This window comes from Filicampus tigris, chromosome 9 (genome assembly GCF_054856515.1).
Source record: "Filicampus tigris isolate MCC_2025a chromosome 9, RoL_Ftig_1.0, whole genome shotgun sequence".
NCBI lineage: Eukaryota > Metazoa > Chordata > Actinopteri > Syngnathiformes > Syngnathidae > Filicampus > Filicampus tigris.
Window position 1 is genome coordinate 20,192,234 of NC_141225.1, and position 23,219 is coordinate 20,215,452.

At 40.7% G+C, this 23,219-nt stretch overlaps 1 protein-coding gene across 2 annotated transcripts in view; it reads left to right on the forward strand.

The window, feature by feature from the left end:
- Positions 1-23,219, forward strand: part of igsf21a (immunoglobin superfamily, member 21a) — a 163,821-nt gene that overhangs the window by 114,014 nt on the left and 26,588 nt on the right. For both annotated transcript variants that reach the window (XM_086041571.1, XM_086041572.1), the window contains exon 5: positions 17,955-18,070. In XM_086041571.1, coding sequence (XP_085897697.1) covers positions 17,955-18,070 — 116 coding nt within the window. The remainder of the gene's footprint in view (positions 1-17,954; positions 18,071-23,219) is intronic.

Here is a 23,219-nt window from a genome sequence, read left to right on the forward strand (position 1 = left end):
TCTGGAACAGCAAAATAAAATATAATTAAAATAACACAAACATGACAAAATAAATCAACTGTATCACACCGCATAATTTGCAGTGAAGCATTGAATACCAATGAACTAAGAAAAACAAATTAAACAAGGTGATGACATGGTTGATCATCTGTGCACAGGCAGGCACTCAATTGCAATAAAATAACAATGCGACAAATATACAATAATAACGAAATAAATCAACAATATCCAATTTAGCCAGTTACATAGAAACCCACACGGACAATAAATTAGAAGATAAAACTAATAAAATCTAGTGATGTTGTAAAAAAGGCTAAATCAATAGCATCAAAAAGAGTCTTCTGCATAGAGAAGCATTCTGCGGGTATGCAAGATAAATCAATTATATTAAAAATGACAAAATTAATATAATGTGTAACTCACTGACAGTGTCAATGTGAAGGTTTGTCTGTCTCCACATTCCCTGTGATTGACTGGCAACCAATCCAGGGTGTAGTTCCTCCTTTTCGACCGAAGTCTTTTGGGTTAAGCTGCAGCTGCGCTTCACAACCATGAACACAATGAGCAGTATAGAAAATAAATAAAGTCATACAATACTAGTGAAGAGTAGTGGCCTGGAATGTGAGCCATGAGGAACACCATTACATGAAATAGTCAGAGATGGGCACATTACCCTTTTTTGCCACTCCGTCCTCCATCCGTGACCTTGGTACCCTTCCGTCAGCGTCTCTCCATTCTTGTTCATAGAAATAATCATCCTCCGACCCCGTCCGTCCTCGCCTCTGTCCAAACATTCTGTTGGTCCAAACATGGAAAAGAGCACTCTACATTGTTGTGCAGGCTTAATCCTGGCTGCTCCGTGGTATCGCAGAAGAGAACAGTGGTCTTTCTTTTTAAAGGAACCCAAATAGAGGGACGGACGAAAACCCACTTCCTTCCTTGCTTAGTCAATCCAACCTTAGTCCGTCCATCCACAAAATGGTCCCGGACGGACAGACTGTTCCCTACCTGGGACAGATGCCCATCTCTCTGGAAATAGTATTCAGATTGAAGACACAAATTGTAATTAAAAATGATTTAAGACAGAATGATGCTGCTCTGGCAGCCCTGCATTGTAACCTTTTGTATAATAAAACCCAGTGGATTTTTTTTTCATTTTTTATTTTATGGAAGAATGTGCAGGGCTGAAGTGTAGAGTGGGAGTGGGTGCACAGATTTACAGCATGCAGCTTCATGTGTGCCAAAGTCAATATGTTTGTCAGATTGCCCCCAACCATGGGAACCGTGCTCTGTAAATGATTCCTTATTTTCCGTATAATGAACTCTCTCTCTGTCTTTCTCTCTCTCTCTCTCTCTCTCGCTCTCTCTCTGCGCTGGCTGCCCGCCCGCCGCCTGTGACTTTGCCTCGGAGCACAGTCACACTTATTCCTATCTTATTGTGACTGAACGTCTGTGGAATCGAAACGGGCGCACAACCTGACTTACAATTAGAGTTGAGCTATTTCAATCACATTTTTTTTCTTTTTTGCTTTTGCACGCCACCTTCATAAAGATGAATACACTATCACATTTGCTAGCTCACTCAAAATGTGGCTTTGGCCATTTCTTTTCATCACATCATTTAGTGAATGCTTTGTTCATGCCCGTTTACGATAATACCTTTCGCCTCGCTCATAATTTCTTATTATGGAGTCTGTGCTGACATTTTATGCATAAATTGTCCTCGGAAGTTTCACAGGTTCTCCAAAAAAGCAAACAGCCACTGCCCGGACTGAATCAAATATAACTGACACCTGTTTCACCTCCAAAACATGAACATCTTTGTATTTACAGAACTGGATTTGTTGTTGGACACTCTTTGATTCTATCAACTGTTGAGACTATTGTTTAAAAAAGATTAAATGCAGTGTTAAGTGTGTGGGACAGGAATTGAACACATTTTAATATGTTATATTAAACAATAAAATATTAATCTCGCGGTGAGCGCTTTTTGGAATTGGTACACAATTAACAGACAATTTAATCCATTTAGCATTTGGCTTTCAAACGCTTCCGGGTTTCGGTATCTTCACTGCGAAATCAAGGCGGTGCTTATGACATCACCTAGAGACATGTCTGACTAGCTAGCTGGCGGCTGTGAAGTCTGCTCGTCGTGTTTTCTCTTCTGATTCGTTTCGTTTTTTGTTTCACTTGGATTATGCGACGATGTAGTGTTGCTGGCTTTTGTGTGAACCGACGGGAGGACGGCGCGAGCCTGTTCCCCAAAGATGCGGTTTTACAGGAAAAAGAGGTAGACCTCATTGCACCTGCTGGGCAGAAGCATCGCAGCACAACTCAACTCAGTGCCCAAGTGCGTCACTGTGCCCCTTTTTATCCACAGCTGAAAAATCAGGAAAACGGAAATTATAAAAAACATTTGAACGTTACATCTCCTCAATTGACTACTACATAGTTCACTATGTAAAGTGTCTTTAACTGTAAATGGATATTTTCCTGCCACAAACATAATGACCTCTTCTATCTGAAAACTTCAATATTCATATTCTAAAAATATGTGATAGTGCTCAATGTGCTATTGTATATGGCTTTAAGTGCTTGGGTGGCTCGAAGCCGCACCTCCTCTGCACTGGGAGAAATCGCCAGTAAATCATCAGAGTGAGAACAAAACCCATCCATTTCACCACAACTACAAACTACATCGCTGATTTGCATTCGCCCGTCTGTCAGGGAAATAGAGAATTGTGCTTTCACATGGAAATGTACTCAGACGAATAATCAACTTACAGATTGCATTCGCTTGCTCCAGGGTTGTTTTTGTTTTTTGCATTGATTAGCACATGTCACTCAGGTGCTGGAAACAAAAATCCTCACTGCTACTACAGCGGGTTATCTCTAGACTAGCCAGAAGTCTTAAATTCAATTGTTGTGGCGTTATTTTACCATTTAGAATGGTTCAATAAGAAGTCTGAGCTCGGACTATAAATAATTTTGGCTGTGTCAGGCGTGTTGCAATTGACATTTCTTGGCAGTTGATCTAAACTGGCAGAACAGTAGACTTGCTCATGTTAATGTTGCCCTAGCTCGCTTATTGACAGATGGTACACTGGATTTTATATACTGTATGTTTTACTTTATTAGCCCATCTCCATGCAACCAAGACCCTTAAACATGACATTTACAGGCTCTCTACTTATATGCATCATTTTGATTTGTGCCACTAAAACGTTAAGATCAAGGCTATGTCGTAGCAATGAGAGTGACCTACTGTGTGCCAAATGCTGAGGTCACATTAAACTTTATGCCAATAAAATGTTAAGATCAAGGTGACAAGTCATGAGACCATAGTTGGGAAAATGACTTACTGCGTGCAAAGTAGTGAGCTTTCATACAGCTCTACAGCTTTTGGATGTTGCTTTGATTTGAACAGATATAGTACAAATGTAAGAGTTGCTTGACGTGGCCAAATAGTTTACTGTTGTCGACTGCCATTGTACATGAAATGGAAACAATTGTAAGTCTTTAGAAATGGCATTAAAAATCATACCTATTTATGAGTGTACCCTAGTAATTGTTTTATATTGAAAGCAAGAATAGGATTGCCTTTAAACTCAAGCCAAATCCTTCTGTCATGTCATGTCATGTCATGTGAACTTATCAGCAGAATCGCAACGCTTTCATGCTTGGTGGTCATTACAGTAGACAGTTATTCCAAAGTTGTTTTTGGCTACAGGCTTAGTAGGTACGTTAACAGTGTACCTGAAATGGTTTGTGATGAGCACCCACTGTTGTGTCTGTCTTTGACATCCAGAAAACAGCTTTTTGAAATCCTGTCCACTGGGAAAAATAACAGTCATTGATAACCCCCCTATAAATGTTTATAATTGCCTATATTAAGAGAAGTTCAGAAGTATGACTTACTACTTTGCTATTTGCCAGAGATTTGGCAGGATCTTGTAGAATCTGAGGGTGTCACAGAAAGAGAACAAAAGCTGATGAGGGTTGGTTTTCCACAGAAATAAACCCCACCAATTGAGGACATTTGCTGTATTTGAATCTGTCTAAATATTTGAACACATTTAAAGAGCAATACAAATATTTGCATGCATCATAAATGCCCTGCCATACAACATAGGGCCATATATGACATCTTGGAATTACATGTTCCCATAAGTGTTTTTTTTTTCCCCTTCATTTTCCCTTCCACTCTGCGTGACATGATTGCATGGTGGCTTGTTATGTACAGACCGTTAGGTGAATGACAGCACAGCACAATTGCCCAATCCAGCAAAACAATACAACAGAAAACATGATGGTTCTTGTCCTCATTTTACATTACATTAAAGGCACATACCTTTTTTCAAGGCCACTTTTGCAGGTGCAGCATCCCTTTTAGTCCGTTTTAAAGCTCCCACCGCCCTTTTGCAAACTCGGTGGGATTTCTAACTTCTATTAGGCAATTAATTCTCGCCTTGAAAATTCCAAAGCAAAGGCCTCACATCTAATTGAGAACATTTGCCAGCCTGCCGAGTGTGAAATGGTTCAAGTACAAAATGTGATTTCTGGCCACAGTAATTCTCCAAGCTGCCTTCGTCAAAGATTCATTTTGTCAGAAGAGAAATTTAAAAGAAATGGAGTAGCTTTAATTCGCTGACGATGGACGCTGCCAAAAAGGTGGACCGAAGTGTCATAAAACATTCAGCGCTGGCTACTGGCTTGCCAATGGCTTCCAGGACAATGAGTCTCCTGAAGAACATTTTCAATGCGAAAAGAGCGCTTTTGTTTGTTTTCTAACCATGCAGCCACATACTCTGGCAAAATCAACGGCGGTTCATTCATGAATGTTTAGCAATTGGAGATGTAATATCACACCAGGGAGGCTTGCAATACTATTTCCATGTAAATAGTCTTTCTTATTTCTTGTGTAGAACATGTAGAAAACTGCTGATATGACATGAAGTATAACACGATTGTCTATATCTATTGTCGACATATAGTCCCACTTATGTTTGCATGCCTTTCTTTTAAGGAAATGTCAAAATGCAAAATAATGCCTCCTTATAGAAGTGCACCTTGACATGAATTATGCAAAGTGATGTCTCATACATTCATTCATCTTCTGGATAAATCCATCTCATCAAGCTTCCCACAACATTAATGAACTGTAAATATTCCATGTTTATCTACAGTATAAGTGCTTTGCTTAATCCTGGAAAACCTGTCAAACAAACGAAAAAAGCTCAACAAAAGAGTCATCTGGCACTTTTGACTAAATGGGTGGGAGAATTTGGATGAAGAGAAAAGAGAAAAGTGCTGCAGTGTGTTTAAAGTCGTTTTGAGGGGGGAAGTTTGTTCCAATATTTGCCAGGTAAATGCTGGAAATCAATGTTGGGGAAATGCAGCTGCGCCAAGCCTGTCTCGATGACAGGACATATTAGGATATAACTTATGTTATATTAAAAGTCTACTTTTTCTAATGCTATTATGATCTAATGTTGGATTTTTTTTAAACTCATTTTTCACATGTAACATAATAACACTCAATTTTATTTCATCAAGTGGTTGCACAAAATAAAATCATCTGGGTCCAGATACATTTTTTAAGTAGACTATGTATATAAAAGGCAATTATGTGACACTTTATTCATGCATTTTTTGTTGTACACACTCATAAAAATATCATTACAACATGATGTCAATCTATTTTGAGTAGCCAATACATTTTATGGTGACGTCATTTTACATCCATTTGAAGGTGACGCATTAATTGGTATTCACTCATCAGCTTAGTACTTGATGTTCTCGTAAGTGTGACACAACACAACAGTGACTTGAGGAGAATACAGCAACACGGCACTTGCTACTCACTCTGTTTAGCTTACAGCGGGACGCGGCAAGACGAAATTAACGTCGACGATTGTGATTGGCCCTTGGTAGCGTAAAAGCTTTGGCAAACAAACACAGCAGGATATATCGTCATCAGTCCTTATTGCCTCTTTGTACCAGTCAAATGCGTTTGAGTCGGACACTTCAAGCATGTCCTTCAGGAATTGGATGGACACTGTAAAGAAAACACCTCTTCTTGGTAGATCATTTGCATTTTGTTTCTTCATCCGGTGTCTTTCAAGATGTTTCTAGCACAGTTTCTGGAGGCGCTTCAAAGACTAGATGCTGCTTCAGCACAGTGAAAAGAAATCATAAACAGCATCCTAGGGGATTTAGCATTAGCGTTAGCATGTTTCATCATGATTGCAATGTGGAATACTGCATTTGGAATGAAATATCACCACTGTCTTATAAAAGGCTTCACAGTGGAACTTGTAAAGTCTCAAGATGCTGGACCAACTCCCATTTAATCCTATTTCTGTTCCTTTTATTGTGTGTGACTTGACTACTGGATTTTTTTTTTTTTTTTATGAACAAAAAGGTTTAGAATTCCACCACATCAAGGTTTATTCAACTTTAGGGGTCACACTGTATATGCATCACCTGAGTGGCCACTAGGTTAAATTACCCAGTGGCAGCTTTCCGCAAGTAGCCTACTATTCATTAGCAGTCTGGACGAAGAAGGGTGAACATCTCCAGTTCTAGAGGGAGTTTGAGTTTCCAGATGTCTCCAATGTCAAAACAAAAGCTTGTCGCAAATAACTTATGGAAGGAAAACATTCACTACAGGGTTTGGAATAGATGCTAAACTGTCACTGCTCCTTTACAACATCCGTCACCGTCATCATGACAAAGCAACCTTTTATCAAGACACCTCGGAAGTGTTTCAATTTGTGAAAAAAATGCATGTTAGGATTTAACTTAATTTAATTGCTACTATTTTTGCCATTTATTTTTCATTGGCATGCATGGACACTGCAGCATATCGCTACTCTGACGACAACACTTGACACCTGCAGTAGCTTGACACGTGTCATGTTTCTCAACAAGCGAAAATAAGGAATGTAACATTCATGACGTGTCACCTGTTTCTGCACATGCATGGAATATCGTATTTGTACAATGCTAAATCCCACCATTATTACCTGGAATGACCTTGAAAAATTCATCTTGAAGGAAAAAAATGAAAAATAAAACCTGATGTAGATGCAGTGAACGTGGGCCTGTTCCCAGTTGGCTATAGTCACAAATTTACCCATTCACATTTTTTTTCTTTCACTGGAACATAGGTAACACTTATACACAGTATTGTCTTCACACATATTCTTGTGAAGCTGCACGCTATTCATAACCTCTTAAAATGTCCCCTAGGACCTCCTTTATTTAATGCTTTGCCACAAAATTGGTTTCTAAATGCAAAATCATAAAAAAGAATGACTCCTGATCTACGCACCCCTGGTCCTAATCGTACGAGACAAGCATCTCTATTATTTTGCTTATGCAAATGGAAGAATGAGCTTTTTCATGAGGAAAACTTAAAATCAAGGTAATCAAAGTCGTTCTGCTGTATTGAAAAAAAACCTCAAATCTCTTCTCCGTTTGTCTTTGTCCTAACTTCCCCGTCATAAACCTTTGCGCGTCATCTTGAAATACACCTCCCCCGCCCCTGGATGCCGTGTGTGTGTTTTTTTTTTTTTGATATTTGCCAAGCTCAGGGCGTTTGATGTGGATTTTCCCCCTCGCAGACGTGTTGTTGTAGGGTCGGGCATTGTTCTCTCTGGCCTGGCGTCATTATTCCACCTCAGCCTCAAAATTAGGGGTTGTTAAAAATTGAACACAATCAACATGTCACATGTTTAGCTAAGCCTTGCTGATGCTCTTATGCAGACATTTGTCAGAGGTGCCCCCAACCAGTATTGGATCCTAAAGTCTGTAGTGGACATTGACTTGGCTGCCAAGTAGGTGGCAGCGACGCAGGGGGGTTGGGGGGGGGTGGGGGGCTTGAGTGTGTTTTGGAGAAGGGGAAAGGTAAACAGGCCAAACAGGAACAGATTGCTAACCCTAAACCTGCGTCCTTGGGCAAAAACAAATGGACTTAAGGGATGAGGGTGCCAGCCACAGCATAATTAATGCCGGGCAGGATACAGGGTGAGTCCCATCTGCTCGCATGGAAGCAGAGAAATAAATAAACAAATCTCTTTTTTGTCCAGTCTCAGCCTTCAAACTGTGCTGGCCTGGCTTCTGTCCGCCTTGTCCTCATTGCAGAAAGGTTGAGGACTCGAATTACATGACTTGACTCAGACTTAAATCACATGTTTTAGGATTTGTTTAGCTCAAATTAGTGAAAGGCTTGACTTGACGTTTGGACAAGATTGACAAGTCTTTCCTGTTTACGTTTCGAAAAGCTGCAATTTCAAGGAAGCGTGACATTTGGTTTGGTTTTGAAAGCAGAGTTATTTTCTGTCTAATGCAAGCGAACATGGCAACCCACCAGTGTGCAGTATGCCGCCTTATTAGGCACGTATCACAGAGGAAGCTCTGAAGATTAATGCATTTGGATTCAAGGATTATGCTTTTGATCAGATCGGAAAGAAGAGAATGGCAGCATCCAAATTTTGCATTTCAAAGTTAAGAGATACAACATCTAAATTCCTTTCACTACCCACAGACAGGTAAGATACAAGTTTTGTACCAACAAAAATAGCGCCTTAGAATATTGTTCTTTATAAAAACACACAGTAATAACATAATTAAGTAGAATGTAAAGAAACGTTTGTGCATCATTAGTCATTTTTTTCTGGTGTGCATGCATTGGCTACTAGGAGGGCAGCATAATATATACATACATAAAGACACTTAAAAAGAAGATGGCCACAACTGCTCAGTAAGATGCAATAGTCATTTTTCACAGAGAAACAATAATATGCCTGTGAGTATTGTTTTATTGTTTGTCGATACATGTTGCTACGCTGTTTTTGTTCAAATATCCTTTTGCTTGGAGGGTTGTACAACCACAACATCACTGCTACTTTTTTGGATCCCATCTATGGCGATTTAATGTGCGTTATCATTAAACTAAGTCATGTGGCTGCTTTAAATACACAACGTGTAATTGTCTTTGTATTAGGTTTGACAGTGAACTTCGACTGAGTGGCGATTAACTGCTTAAATCAAGCACTGGGCTCCTTTTTTGAAAAATTGTTCACAGTCATACACGAACATATATGCTATCATATGAGAAGCAGATAACAACAGAACACAACCCCCCTCCCCACTATTGCAGTATGTGATATGTCCTCATTTCCATTAACCAGCAGCATTTGCAGCCTAGCGCACGGCATTGGTGCACGCAGGTGGTGCAAACGTCCTAATATGACGTCCACTTGAGGGAGGCGAGGCAGCTGCCGTCGCTCAGTGATGCCTCAGCGACACCATATGCTCTCCCACATGAACACACGGGCACATTTCTTCAAGAGATTAATCCAAAAGCACACGGGCGCGTGGCATATAAACTCACAGGAATTCTACGGCCGTCATTAATGGCCGAGCGATCTTACGCTTGCGACTCGCTCGTTGTGATACGAGCTTTTGTGTCTGCCCAAAAGGACCAGCGTCTTCACCTGCCAGACAAACAAAAGAGTCACTGTGGCGGTTTCTGAGTTGCCAGCGACTTGTAATAACGATAAACGATAATAACCGGTATTGTGACGTCCCTGGTGGCCACCATAATAATAATCTGTTTCAATATTTTTTTCTGTTTCCGTCATTGAGCTCAAATATTTGAGTTGTGAATGTTGACATGAGATCTGTTTGTAGTATGTGTGGTTCACATTGTCTTTACATATAATAACAGAGAGACTATTGTCATTGCCCCGGCGTGTCTTCTGCTTCGGTGGCTTTTATATTGCTATTTAAGGCTTTGGCCAATGGAAGACTATTTCTTATTGAGTGGGAGCTATTGGGCATGAGGTCCATTGACTTCTATTGTGTTTCAGGCTTCCAACGTTGAGATTCCAGCATCGCTCTGCTCTCCCAAAATGTGCAACGGAAGCCTCTCGGCTGTAATTTTATGTTTTGCTCAGATTAACGGGATTTGGAGACCAACCACAGTTTGAGCATTCCTCAGTTGAGCTTCTAATGAGCATATAGTCGACCGTTAGGGAGCAGACTAAAGTACATGGCCTGAAGCTGCCTGTCGGAAGTTGCCTCACATCCTCCAGCCAATGAGAATTGGCGGGATCATACGACTGGCTCAAGACTGAAGCAATTAACTTTGAATGGATTAGGTGAAAGAGTCAATTAACTCGACAATTTGAATTTATAATTGCTTAATGTGCAGTAATTTATATTTCTGTTTCCACTCGACCTCTTATTTATGCCTTTGTGTCTGCAATTTGCATTTGCTAGAGGAAAGAATTTCCAAAGTTCCAAATTCCCCTCTAACCTTTTATTATTATACGTTTGAACCACAAAGAAGTACAGATTAGCTTTGTCTGTGTGGAGGACTGAAGGACGCCGAACGCTCTCAAGGTCCTTTGTCTCTTAGCATTAGCATCTCCAAGCTCGGCAGGTAATGGCGTCCGCTGACTCCTGATGCCTCTGTGGACAGGCGACACCCCGCGACCCGTCTCTTTTGTCTGAATCTGCTCATGCCCAGAGGGATAACATTAAACCATCACTGTGTCTCCAAAAAAGAGGGAGACTCTGGTTGTACAAAAATGTTTACAACTATTCAAGGAAATCCTTCAAAAAGTGGTGCTGAAGGTTTTAGTCCAGGGGTGGGCTGGTTCCATCCTTTAATGTGGCTCACCCAACATTGACATTATCAAGTCCTGTAATGTTTGTTTCATTAATTAAAAAAAGTATTTTTTTTTGCCGCCTAAAATTGTTTGGTTCAAATAAATGTCTTTATTTTTGTATGTATTTGTTATTATTTTATTGGTAAACTCAATTTTTGTCAACAAAATAAATATTTGTACAATGAGCCATTATATGCCTACATTTAACATGCATTTGTTATTAAATGAATAGTTTGAATTGAACTTAGATTCATTATAATGAATGACATTTTAAAATCAGAATAATTGGGGTTTCTCATAATTACCTTTCAATTTAATGGCCATTTATCTTTCTTTTCTTTTTTTAAATATGTGGTTAATTAATTATAATTGAGCCAATTACAAACCATTCATCAAGTTTCTAAACATTTTAGCCTGTTCAAAGAAATTTTGAAGATTAAAATGGAAAATTGAGAATATATTTATTCTATGACTATTGTTACATATTTGACATGCACATTTTAATTGCTCTTGTTGTTTTCCCAGATTTATGATTTATTTGGGCCCTCTATCTGCATCTTAACACTAAATAATGACAGTTGAACTTTTGGACACACTGTTTTTTCCCGATTTTGAAAAGCAGCTATTTGGTTTTGAAACAGTAAAAAATGCGCCGTTCCCTCTAAAATTGTCCTGCCAAAGTTTAAATATTTCCAATGTCGACACTGAAATAAAGCCCCCCGCTGCGAATGCATCACCCTGACATGTAAAACGAGCAGAAGGAACACCAATTGGGGTTGACACTCCATTGCAAGTGAAGCTATTGTGACTTGCGTCTTAAGTAATGGACCACAGCTAAAATGTATTGAATGACATGTTCTCCCAGCTTTGTGAAATCTGTAATATCATTCTAAACAAACACACTTTGACTCAAGCCCCAGAGATGGGGACCGGAGGCCGGGGCATTCGTGCATGGGGATGTTGGGAGTGTTTCTTGCGAGTCTGGCTGTCTCTGGAGCTTTAAACCCCTTAATTATGAGGCCAGAGGAAGCGCTCTCACGGGAGCAATAAATGTTCTCTTGTTCTGCACATTCACCGATCCCATTTGCCACGTCCTTCCCCACCCTGCGCCCCCAACCCTCTCTTTTCATGCCGATTGATGTCGGGGTAAACGAGGGAAGGGATGAAGAAGAGGAGGTGAAACGGGTCATGGAAGGGACGGATTGTGATGGATGCAGGGGGCTTGGCACTAAGCAAAAGCAAGCCAGCGTGGTGCGTACGTGTCAAAATGAGAACTAGACACAGAACTAGAACTAGACGAAAGCTGACAGTCACGTTCTGTTACAAACTGTCAACGAGTGTTACAGAGACCAAGGCACCACTGTGTAATTAGTTTACCTGTAAGTATACTCAGGGCTCTAGATTGACACCATTTTGGTTGTCCGGGCAACATAATTTCCCAATGGTACACCAAAAAAAAAAAAATAATAAGAGGTCGCACCAGTGCAAACATATTTTCGAGGGTTGGGTGAGGAAAGTAATTGTGACTCTCTATTCCTTTGTGCCAATTTGCTTATTAATGTGAACAGAGGCTGACTCTTTTATATCTTTTAAAATGTATCGAATATATTGTTATTGTTCTACATTACAATACCAATGTTCTTGACAATTAAAAGTTATTTGCTCTTGAAAAAGGATATACTCGATTTAAGATGCATAATATCAGCAGTGTAAAAATGAACATCAATGATATTTTCTATCATGATAGTTTGGGGGAAAATATATTGTTCTAAAAACTGTGTTTTGTGCCAGGCCAAGGTGAGTGACCTCCGCCCATCAGATATAGAGTGGAAATAGCTGCAGAGGAAAAGATGCTAAGAACGGTTGACGATTAAGTTGAGGCCCGATATGTTCGACAGTCCGAACCTACACAGACACAGACACTTAAGAGCATTTCCAGCACCAATACCTTTGAGTAAGTTAGCTGTCTTGGGGAATTGTGATTCAAATAAAGAACTTTATGAACCAGGTTGTTAATTAATCATAGACCTGTCAATATCATGTGGAAAAAAAAGACAGTCATTATGTTTAAAAAAAGAGTGAACCTGTAAAACTATGGTGTGGAAAATTTGGGTGCACGTAACTTCTGTGCTGGTACAACCAGTGCAAAAAGATCCCAAAACATTTAAATATCATTTCAAACTCATCTTACAACAAAACTTCCTTGACCCCTGTTTTTGCTTTCCGAATAGCCTGAGCTTTGGTGCCATATTGTGGCATCGGACGGCATTTAAGATTGAGTACCAAAATACACAACTAGCTGAGTTTTCAGTTAAGAGCCGAGGATAGATTGGACAGAAAAAAAAATGGTGAATACATGAATAGCAAACGATTGATAGGGCTTGGCTGTATTCCTTCTTGTCACTTTATTCCGTGCATGAATAAAGCAACCAGTAGCTTTCATGGTGCACTGGCCAAGGTCCTCTGAGTGGCAGTGGGGGCTTTTTTAAAAAAAAGACTCATGATCATAACATATTTTGTATACAATTACAGAGAACATTGTGTACGCGAATGGCCTTGGGCTTGTACTTCATTGAGTCTAAATACAAGCGCGCTCGATGATCATGTGCAACAGTTTGTTCTGGTACATTTCTACGACGTACCATTGGGGGAGCATTCCTTTGAATCCCTAACCATTACTAATAATTTAAACAGCATCATCCCCATATGCTCTCATTTAAGATTATAAAATCGGCAGCCAGAGTTATTGCTGTTAATGAAAACATCGCCGATGCTTCTCATCTGCCGAAATCACATCAGCTGCACCTGTGCACACAAACTGGGCTCACAGGTGCAGGCGATTCCCTTGACAGAGCGTTGCAGGTAATTGACAGCCCCATGCACGCAATCTGTCCCTGGCACGTACGTTCCAAAAATAATACCATAATAACAAAGAACACGTTGCCCCAGGTGTGTCTATTAACAAGATACAGATAAGATAAGTTGGCGCTTTGTTGTTTTAATGACCTCCTCCTCACAGTAGACTGTCTTTCCCAATAAAACGGTACATAGTGAGGCAGAGAGCAATGACATGAATTTGAGTTCCATACCGTTTAGAATCAAGAGAAGCAGCTTTCTGCTGAAACGTGCATCTCAAGTGCATTGCACACATACCTTTGGTCCCCACCAACTTTGCCGTTTTTGCGAACTTTGCCACTGGATAAAAGTGTTCTAGTTTCCATGGCTACAAATGATTCATGTTGCCTTGCAAAAAAGTGTCGGTAGACTTTCTATTACAGTTGGCGGCGCACAATTATTTTATTTTTAAAAAAGGAAAAAGACAAAACAAGTGGAATTCTGAGCTTCAAGGTCAGGGTGGTGCTGGATGATGTCTCAGATGTATTTGCTACTTCTAATATTCGATTTTTCTTGCAGGTTGGGCAGTAATTAACATTTTAAGGCATGTTTAGTGTAATTTTACAGAAGAGGGTGTTAATACATTTACATTAGGGTTTCCGGGGAGGATTAGGGTCTTGAATTGAGGAGTCAAACCAGGGTTGTGTTTTTATGTTAGGGTTTTAAAGGTTTACGGTTCTAAATGGGGTTTGAAGACATTGTTACGGTTTCAAATAATTTTCTAAAATACAAAATAGGGTTATGGTTTTGAATTAGGTTTCATTCCTGGGTTAGGATTCAAAGTAAGGTTTCAAGACAGGATTAGGTATTTGAAATATGGCTAGGAATTTCCAAATACATTTTAATTGGGTTAAAGTTTGGGTTGGGGTTTGACGACAGGGTTAGGGTTTCAAAGCAAGCTTTACAGCCACTATTAGGGATTTTTAACGTTAGCGTTGTAAACCCATGTTAGGGCTTCAAGAGTAGGTTTGGAATTCAACTAGAGTTTTAAGCTTGGTTTAGGGATTCAAAGCAGGGTTTCAGGCCGGGCTCAGCATTTCTTCATAATGTACTTTTAAGATAGGCTTAGGGTTTCAAATTGGAATTTCAAGCCTGTCTGAAGGAGTCAAAGTAGGATTTCAAGACAGTTTAGGTAGATTTCAAACCAGGATTAGGGATTTGATCCAGGGTTAGAAATTCCATTTAAGATTTCAAACCAGGGTTAGGGTTTCAGGTTCTGACTTTAAAGACAGGTCTTAAAATTTCAAAGTTGGGTTTTAAAACGAGGTTGGGGTTTGTAATTAGGTTTTGAACCAAAGTTTCAGATTCAAGGTAGGGTGTCAGCCAGGGTTATATTCTTGACAATTCGCTGTATCTCTTGACAATTGAAAGAGTATAAATTCTATCATTTGTCAATGGGATACGTGCAAGGTGCAATACATGTCAAATTGATGTACCCTGAAGAACAAAAATGAAGTCCTTACTGTGTTTTTCCGAATGGAAAGATCCGCTGCAGTGATATTCTCACTGAGATTTAAACAAATTCTATCTTGAAACCAACAGAGAGCACAAATGAATGTCACATTCACAGGCGGCCTCACAAGCGCTCACCTGACGTGCGTCAATATGATTAATTCCCGGCAAAATAGCAGAAGCGAACACAATCGGAATTCCAGCTGAGATGTTTCTGTCTCGGCGCCGGGTGGAAGCTCAGCGAGCCTCTTTCATTATGTAAGGAGGAGAAGGCAAGACGCCCGAGTTAGAATTTTTAAATCTGCGCTTCAATCTTTTTTCCGTCTTTAAACAAAGCTGCGGATTGACTTTATTTTCTTAAAAAGTTTCTCAACTTTTGAAATTTTCCTCTCTTGGCGAAGTTTTCCTATTGTTTTGCTTTGCGCACCCGGCCTCGCTGCTTGAACATTTTTGTTGCGTTTTGACTCGAGTGTAAGTGCTCAACCTGCAGAGAAATGTACTGAAGCTGAAACGGGCAACCGTGCACTTGGACGGCTCAAGGAGGGACGCAGACAGCGTCTTAATCCTTTGCAGAATCTGTGAATATGTTGTTTTTTTTTTCAATTCTACCCGTGCTCGTCGGATGGCCTCACGTGGTGGGAAACAAGAGTGTGTCGTGATCAATTATTTATCCCCGCAGTTCATGCAGCAAGAAGTCAAGAGCGCTGATTGTAGAGGCTTGCTGGCAAAGGTACTTGTCAGGGGATTAGAAACCATTATCCAACTGGCGAAGTCTGTGATTTGAGAGTTATTGTAGTTATCATTAATATTAATATCAAATTCATGAGAAAAATATTTCCTCTAAATGATAGGATTGTTCTTGAAGATCCAAATGTATCCCAATGTGTGGTTATGCATTCAGTACAGTACAGTATGTAAGAAACTTACCTTTAGTTCAAGATTTAAGGCTGGGTTATGGATTCAATGTAGTGTTTCATGTAAATGTAAGGGTATTAAGTTAGGGTTTCAAGTCCATATCAGGACAGGGTTTTGTTATACAAGGCTTGTGGTTTCAAACCAATGTTTTCAGCCACAGTTACAGTTTTAAACAAAGGCTATGGTTTTCCTTTCAAGGCATGCTGTTGGTTTCAAAATAGGATTCCAAGACAAGGTGAAGGTTTCAGAGTAGGGTTTTAATCCTGGTTTCAGGTTTTAAAGTAGAGTTTCAGGCCTGTGTTGGGTTTTAAGTTTCAACCCAGTCTTAAACTTTCAAGCCTGGGTTCAGGTTATTAAACAAAGGATGGGGTTTCAAGCAAAGGAGCCAGTGTTGTGTCTCTCTTTGTGTTAAGTATATTTTGTTAGCCTGTCGCTATGACTCGTGCTGCGCCAGGTTGTCAGGGAGCTAATGGAGTGTCCTAAGGTTAATTTACAAGCATATGAATGCCATCAATAAGCAATTAAGGGGTGCGCCAGCATGGCGGCATACGGCCCAGCGGCAAAATCCCCAACCCGCTTTTAATCAATTCATTGCTCTGACATGTCTCTTTAAGAGCGCCTGATAGATTTACACATTAAAGTCGCCGCGCTGACCTTTCTCGTTATCCCGCGGGGCCGTGCCGGCCACCTGATGGTCGTTTCTGAAAACAAAGCCGGCGACCTGGAGTCATTTCATCTTCCATCCCAAATTTACCCATGTCTCGATTAGAATTCTGGCGAAAAACAGGAAACTGACTGACCAAATGGACTTGAGGGAGTGGACGATGACTCCCGTTTCAATTTAAGGGAAGCCAGGTGGTGTTTTCAAACACGGGTTAAGGATTTGAATTGGGGTTTCGAGCCACAGATTGGGTTTCACATTCGAGTTTCAATCCACAGTTAGGGTTTCAAAGTCGGGTTTCAAGACAGGGTTAAGGGTTCAAACAAGGGTTAGGTTTCAAATTAGGGTTTGAAGATGGCTTGGAGTTTCTAGCTAAAGTTAGATTTTCAAATTAGGCTTTAAAATCAAGAGTCAGGCTTTCAAACAAGCTGTGGTTAGGTTTGAAAATGAAGTTTCAAGCCAGGGTTCGGGTTTGAAATGAATGTTTCATGTCGTGTTTGGAATAAGATGCATGTAAAATGGGACTTGCGGGGTATATGACGAGTAGTTTATCATGTGAAAGTTTTTCTAAGTGACGGAAACAACCTTCAGGATGACGAAGGCCTCAATGATGTGATCAATAAAGAAAAAAAGCTTTCATCAAAGCTGAAGGATGCTTTTTGTTTGCTCCTCCATCCCCTCCCACCCCTCTGTACAAACCAACTCTCTCTTGGATGGTATCTGCCGGAATCAGCCGCTGTATTGTCGATGAAATATTCACATTGCCATTTAAAGCGCCTCAACGAGTCGCTCGATGGCGGCGTGTTGAAAATGGGATTTTCTTTGCTGCCTCGGATAGATTTGCATTAATTCACCGCGCCTCTCTGAACGCTGTCTTACCTTGCTCACGGGTTTTGACAAAGTAGGGTTTCAAGACATTGTTCGGGTTTCAAGTTAAGGTTTGAAATTAGGTTATTCAAGAAGGGATAGGATTAGGGTTACAAGACATAGATGGGCTTTCAGTTTTGGGTTTCAAACTAGGGTTTCACCATTTTTTGACTAAAAAGTAAAATGTTCAATTTATGGAAAAAAAAAGATGTATTTTTTTGCCATGTTCTGCAATGTGTCAGGTGCAGTCAAAAATATGGTGTGATGAATTTACTCAATTTTATTTTTTCAAATTGTTGCACAAAATAAAAACATATGGATCCAGATACATTTTTAAGTAGTTGTATAGTCTACATAAAAATGTATCTGGAGCCAGATGATTTTATTTCATGCAACCAATTGAGAAAATAAACTGGAGAAAATCCGACAAAAACTTTTTTCAGTCTGAGTGACGGAGCCGCTTGTGTTTTGTGTTCCATCAGCTCCTCCAAACAACATCTCAGTGGTGGCCGAGAACACGCCGGCGCCATTCAGTCGATACCAAGCCCAGAATTTCACGTTGGTTTGCACCGCCAAGGGAGGAAAGCCTGCACCCTCTGTGAGTTGGTGACCTACCTCCACACCGCCCTCCCCTTGTTTATTTGTGCCATTCACTGCTGCTGGTGCTGGAATGTCTATCATCAGACCTAGTAAGTTATTCTACTTGTGACTTGAATTGTCTTATTAGTGAGGACAAAGAAGTATGTGGACCTCAAGCTTGGTGTCAAGTACATTTTTAAAAATAAATGCTCAAAAGGCTTTCCTTATAGAAAAGTCAACCCAAACATTTTTTTTTCTCCAAGATTATGGTCCATGCAGGCCCACTAGTTGAAACGAGACTTTCTGATTAATTAATTACATTTTGGAAATATGAGTTAAGCAGTCAAATCCAGGCATCTCAGGGGGCTTTTGTCAACTGCTTTTGAGCAACTGTGATGTCATTTTCAGTCGACAGAAGTGACAAAATGGCCGCCCCCTGAGATAGCTAAATGCGGGTGGATTTTGCTGCTTAATTCAGATTCCACAAATGCAATATTGATCGGAATGCCTTGTTTCAACGAGTAAGCCTGCTGGGAGCATATTCGGGTTCAGGTTTTTGGTTCAGGTTTAAAAGTAGGGTTTCAATGCAGGGTTTTGGTTGAAAATTAGGGTTTCAAGCCTAGGTTAGTTTATAGTTTGTGTTTCAAGTCAAGACTCGGGTTTAAGGTTAAAGTTTCAAGTTTTGGGATGAGGTTAGGATTTCAAAGTAGGCTTTTAAAATGTCATTTCAAGCCTGTGCTAATGTTTCAAATGAGGGTTTCCAGTCAGGATTAAGGTTTTGTGTTAGGATTAGTTTCAAGTCAGAGTTAGTGTTTCAAATTATGTTTTCAAATCAGGATTAAGCTTTCAATGTCATGGTTTGCAATGTGGGTTTGAAACTGGGGTTGTTCATTTCAAGAAGGGTTTCAAGACAGGATTACGGTTTGAAATCAGGGTTTGGGTTGCGATTGAGGGTTTCAAGTCAAGGTCATCAATGCTATCAAAAATGAAACATAGTATCATTTTGTGACTATGGCTTCAATACTGTTGCCATGTGAAATCCACAAGTGATTTAGCAGCGCTGAATCTTCAATAAACACACGCAACATCAACATTGTAAAATCAGACGTAGCATATTATGGTGGTGACACAAAATTGATAATCTCCTGAATCTTACTGTAGATCATCAACATCATCATCATGGTACATATTTGCCTAAGTGCATCGAGTAGATGAGATGCACAAACTTGCCAAGCCGGTCCTCCAGAGCAGGGGCGCCCTGTAAGCTGGAGAGGTACCCCCACCCACCCGCCCGGCGTCCCTCTGCCTACCGTTGAGTCATTAATCAGTGTCCACACATGCGCATGCTAATGCACTCCCCAGCCACAGTCCACACATCTCCAGCAATTACAAGATCGGCGAGAGGTGAACGCAAGGTGAATGTGATTTCCGTCTCGGGTGCCCGCTCGGTGGGGAACCTAGCCCCACACCCCACCCCCATGGTGATTGATTTTGCCTTATATCCAGTGCAATATGATATAGGTAACAGAATTCAAAGGGTGCACTCATTTTCTTCAAGCTTTGAAGGTTTATTATGTCAAAGTAGAACCCTGTTGATTTTGATCAATCCAAAAAGGAATTAATTCTTGTTCTCTTTTTTTTTTTTAGCCCAGACAGAGCAATTGCCATTGTTTGTGCATAATGTGCAGAAGTCAAAGCAAAGCATCGAGTGCTAGCTATTTGCTGAATGAGCCTTAGACTTGCCATCGAAACAACACCACATGTCACCATTTTCTGCTTTTCCAAGCAATTGTACTATCAGCGTACTTCTAAAGTGTGTGAGCACGCCAACGCATCAGTTGGGCGGATAATAAAGAGTGTGCGCTGCAACTTTGCAAAAGTCATCCAACTTCATCTAGTGCTTTTGTCAAAGAGCTAATCAGCCAAACATGTTCACTCCAGCGGATGTAACACACAAACGCACACACTCTCATAGCTTTTTATTTCCTCCCATGAGACACAGCGAGTCCTTCACACACAGGTGTTCTCACTTGTACGGCTGATTAAACCTCTTCTCGCGATTCGGTGCATGTGTGCGTGCGTGTGTGTCACCAAAGCATCAAGCTTTCATTGACATCTTATATTTAACTACAACCCATCACATCTCATCCATGTTTGAATCGGAACAATGCTTGAAGTCAAGCAGTTTTTAATGAGGGAAAAGTGAGACGACAATTAGGAATTTAGGGATTCAATTATCAATACTGCCAATTGATTTGATTTTCTTAGTGATTCTCATTGGGTGAGGGAATTAAATACTGCAACTGAGTTTGGATGCTTTAACTCCTTCATCTTTTATAAGATATGCAACATATCTAGTATGCACTCCAAATCTGTAAGAATCTAATGTTATTTTGTTTTATTTCATGAGGAAGATACTTTTGTGTGTTGTGATAAAAGTGCCCGTTTGCCTTCTCATGGAAATGATCCCTAAATGTTGCTAGACAACCTTTCGTTTCATCTCTAAGGCCCTGTCTACACGTAGCCGGGGTTTTTGAAAATGCCGGATATAAGCCTGCGGTTAGCCCTATCATCCACACGTCCCTGGGTTTTTTTCAGTGAAAACGCAAAACTTCCGGCCGCAGTGGAGATTTGTATCTTCGGATTACAGTTTTGCTGTGGACGGTTACATCCCGAGATTTACGTCGTCACCGTGCGACAACAATGCTTTGACATCACTGCGCGACTTGTGTTTTCATGCGAGTCAACATGGATTCTCGCGGCGCTGCGTTGGTTATAGCCATTCATGCGCTTTTTGCTTACTTATTTGTCCGCAACCAACCACCGATTCTCGTTGAAAGGTTTAAAAGCAATTCTGACCGAACGAGCTTGACACTGTGTTTTTGGTTTCGTAGAAGTGACGTCAAAGGACGGAAGTTCCTTCTGAATGGACAGTATTTGGCTAACTACTGCCACCCAGAGGCTTGACATGCGTTTGAAAACGCACTTCCGCGGTTTCGCGTGGATGCGTTTTTTTAATGTGTATTCCAACGCAGGCGATGGGGGGGATATACGGTTGTTAAAAAACCCGGCTACGTGTAGACATGAGTCATTTTTTACAAAAATCCTGTTTAAATGTGCATAGCAGTTTTTTTTTCCATTAATGCATACTTCAAACATGATGATGCCGCTTGGATCATGAACTATTTTTGCAGCCTGAACCGTTTCGACTGCGCCATCATATATCACAAAAAAAAAAAAAAAATTGCTACGCCATTAGCAGAGAAAGCTTGAGTTGCTGTGCGAATTAAAAGCCGGCTGGCTATGTTCATAGTTCGAGATGCGTTGCCATGATGATGATGATGTCAGCGCTAATTACCTCCCAGTGCCGCTCATTAGCGCATTCTCAGCGCAAAAGTGTGCGCTGATTGGAAAACGAGGCCGGATAATGATGCTTGTTAATATGAAAGAAAGCTGATGAAATTGTCGCGAGGAGCCTTTTTGCCACCTGTCCTCTCATTGGATCTCAGAGTTTAGTAGCCGCTGCTTCAAATGTATAATCTACAGTGCGATACGGCGCATTGTCTTGCATGTTACGTAGGGATGCCCCCATCACACTTTTTTGGCACTGAGTCCGTGTCTTTGGTTTTAAGTATCTGTTAATACCAATACGCATATCCAAATTGTGGGATGGTTGAGTGCATTTTGATAATCTAATGGTAAACAATACATTTACATGGTTATTTATTGGCGTGCGCAGGCTAAAATGACGGAAGTACAAACAACACTATTGATTTATGACTTTTATCACCAAGTAATTTACACTCATTAAACACCTATTTCAAGTGAAGTGGTTTGGACGAGTCACAATTGCTAACCTGTCTGTCGCTCTCAACTCTTTGACAATGAGAGGCAGCTCTCCCGTACAATGAGGCGAGGCAGGCCTAGGCTATTTTAGAAGGAAGTATCTCTCGGATTACCCCGAGTGTATTCACATTGTTCGTGTCTCCTTGTCGCTCCGCACACAATTTACGTTCTGCTGCATGAGTACAGGAGAGCAATGTGCACAGGCTGAATGAAGAAAAACAATCTTTCTGGCCCAATTCCGGATCAGCTGACAATCATGTGATCGGCCTCAATTTCAGATCAGGTGATCGGGTCGGAGCATCCTTAATGTCAAGCACACCTCATCATCACCGATGGAAAAAGAAGCTCTGTGAGTGGGGATGGCGATATGCCTCCAAACAGCAGCAGGGACATCAAAAAAAAAAAAAAAAGATCCTCGCGATAACTTCATCAGCTTTCCTACTTATCATGCGTCATCATCATCCCTCTTTTCAAACAGTGAACGCTTTTGTGCCGAGACGGTGCACCATCTCACCCTGCAGAAAAAAATGTTGACGGGATTCCTGCTGTTAGTATTAAAGGGATAAAAACTCGCAGTGTGGCCACCATCGTCCCTTGACTGCAACCTTTCTGAGAAGCCTGCCTTGCGCAGTAAAATAATTAACATGCAAGACAACGCACCGACCCACACTGCAGAGAATACCATCGCAACTGTGGCTGCCGTAGGTATAATGGGAGGAAAAACTCGTGGTGGAGCCACTATCATCCCCCTTCAAGAGGCGTGCCTGCCATGAGCTTAATATCTGCTGACTGTTACGTACAAGTACAAACAGTTGAACGTGTTCGCAGGCAGTGTTGCTGCATTAAAACGCTGGCTTGGACCTGCTAGCGGCTGCATGTTGCTGCGAAACAAGACGATAGTGGATGTTGATAACGGTGACAATAAACATGATAGACAGCGCAGCAGCCCGGCCCGCTATAGTGAGCCTGCTCCTCTATGGGACGTTTCAATAACAGTGAAAGGAACATCATTCCAAGAGGCATCCCTCACAGTTTATTGACATCACCCCGCAGTCATATTCAACGCGTACATACTTCACTGTTGCTCTTGTCAATGAAAACAAAAGGAGATTCTTTAGTTTAGCTTCAAGTCAGCATAGGTGGGAGTCATGTGCGTGGCATTAAGTTCGTAAGTAAGCTGTGCAAGCAAACTCATCACTTTGTTTTTAGCGGTCAAAAAAGTCTCTGTATTGTCAATGACGTTATTGTCTTCTCAATTAAATGCATAATAGACATGAAAGTTGTGGAAAAAAGTGAAAATAAAATGTAGTGTCAAAATGACA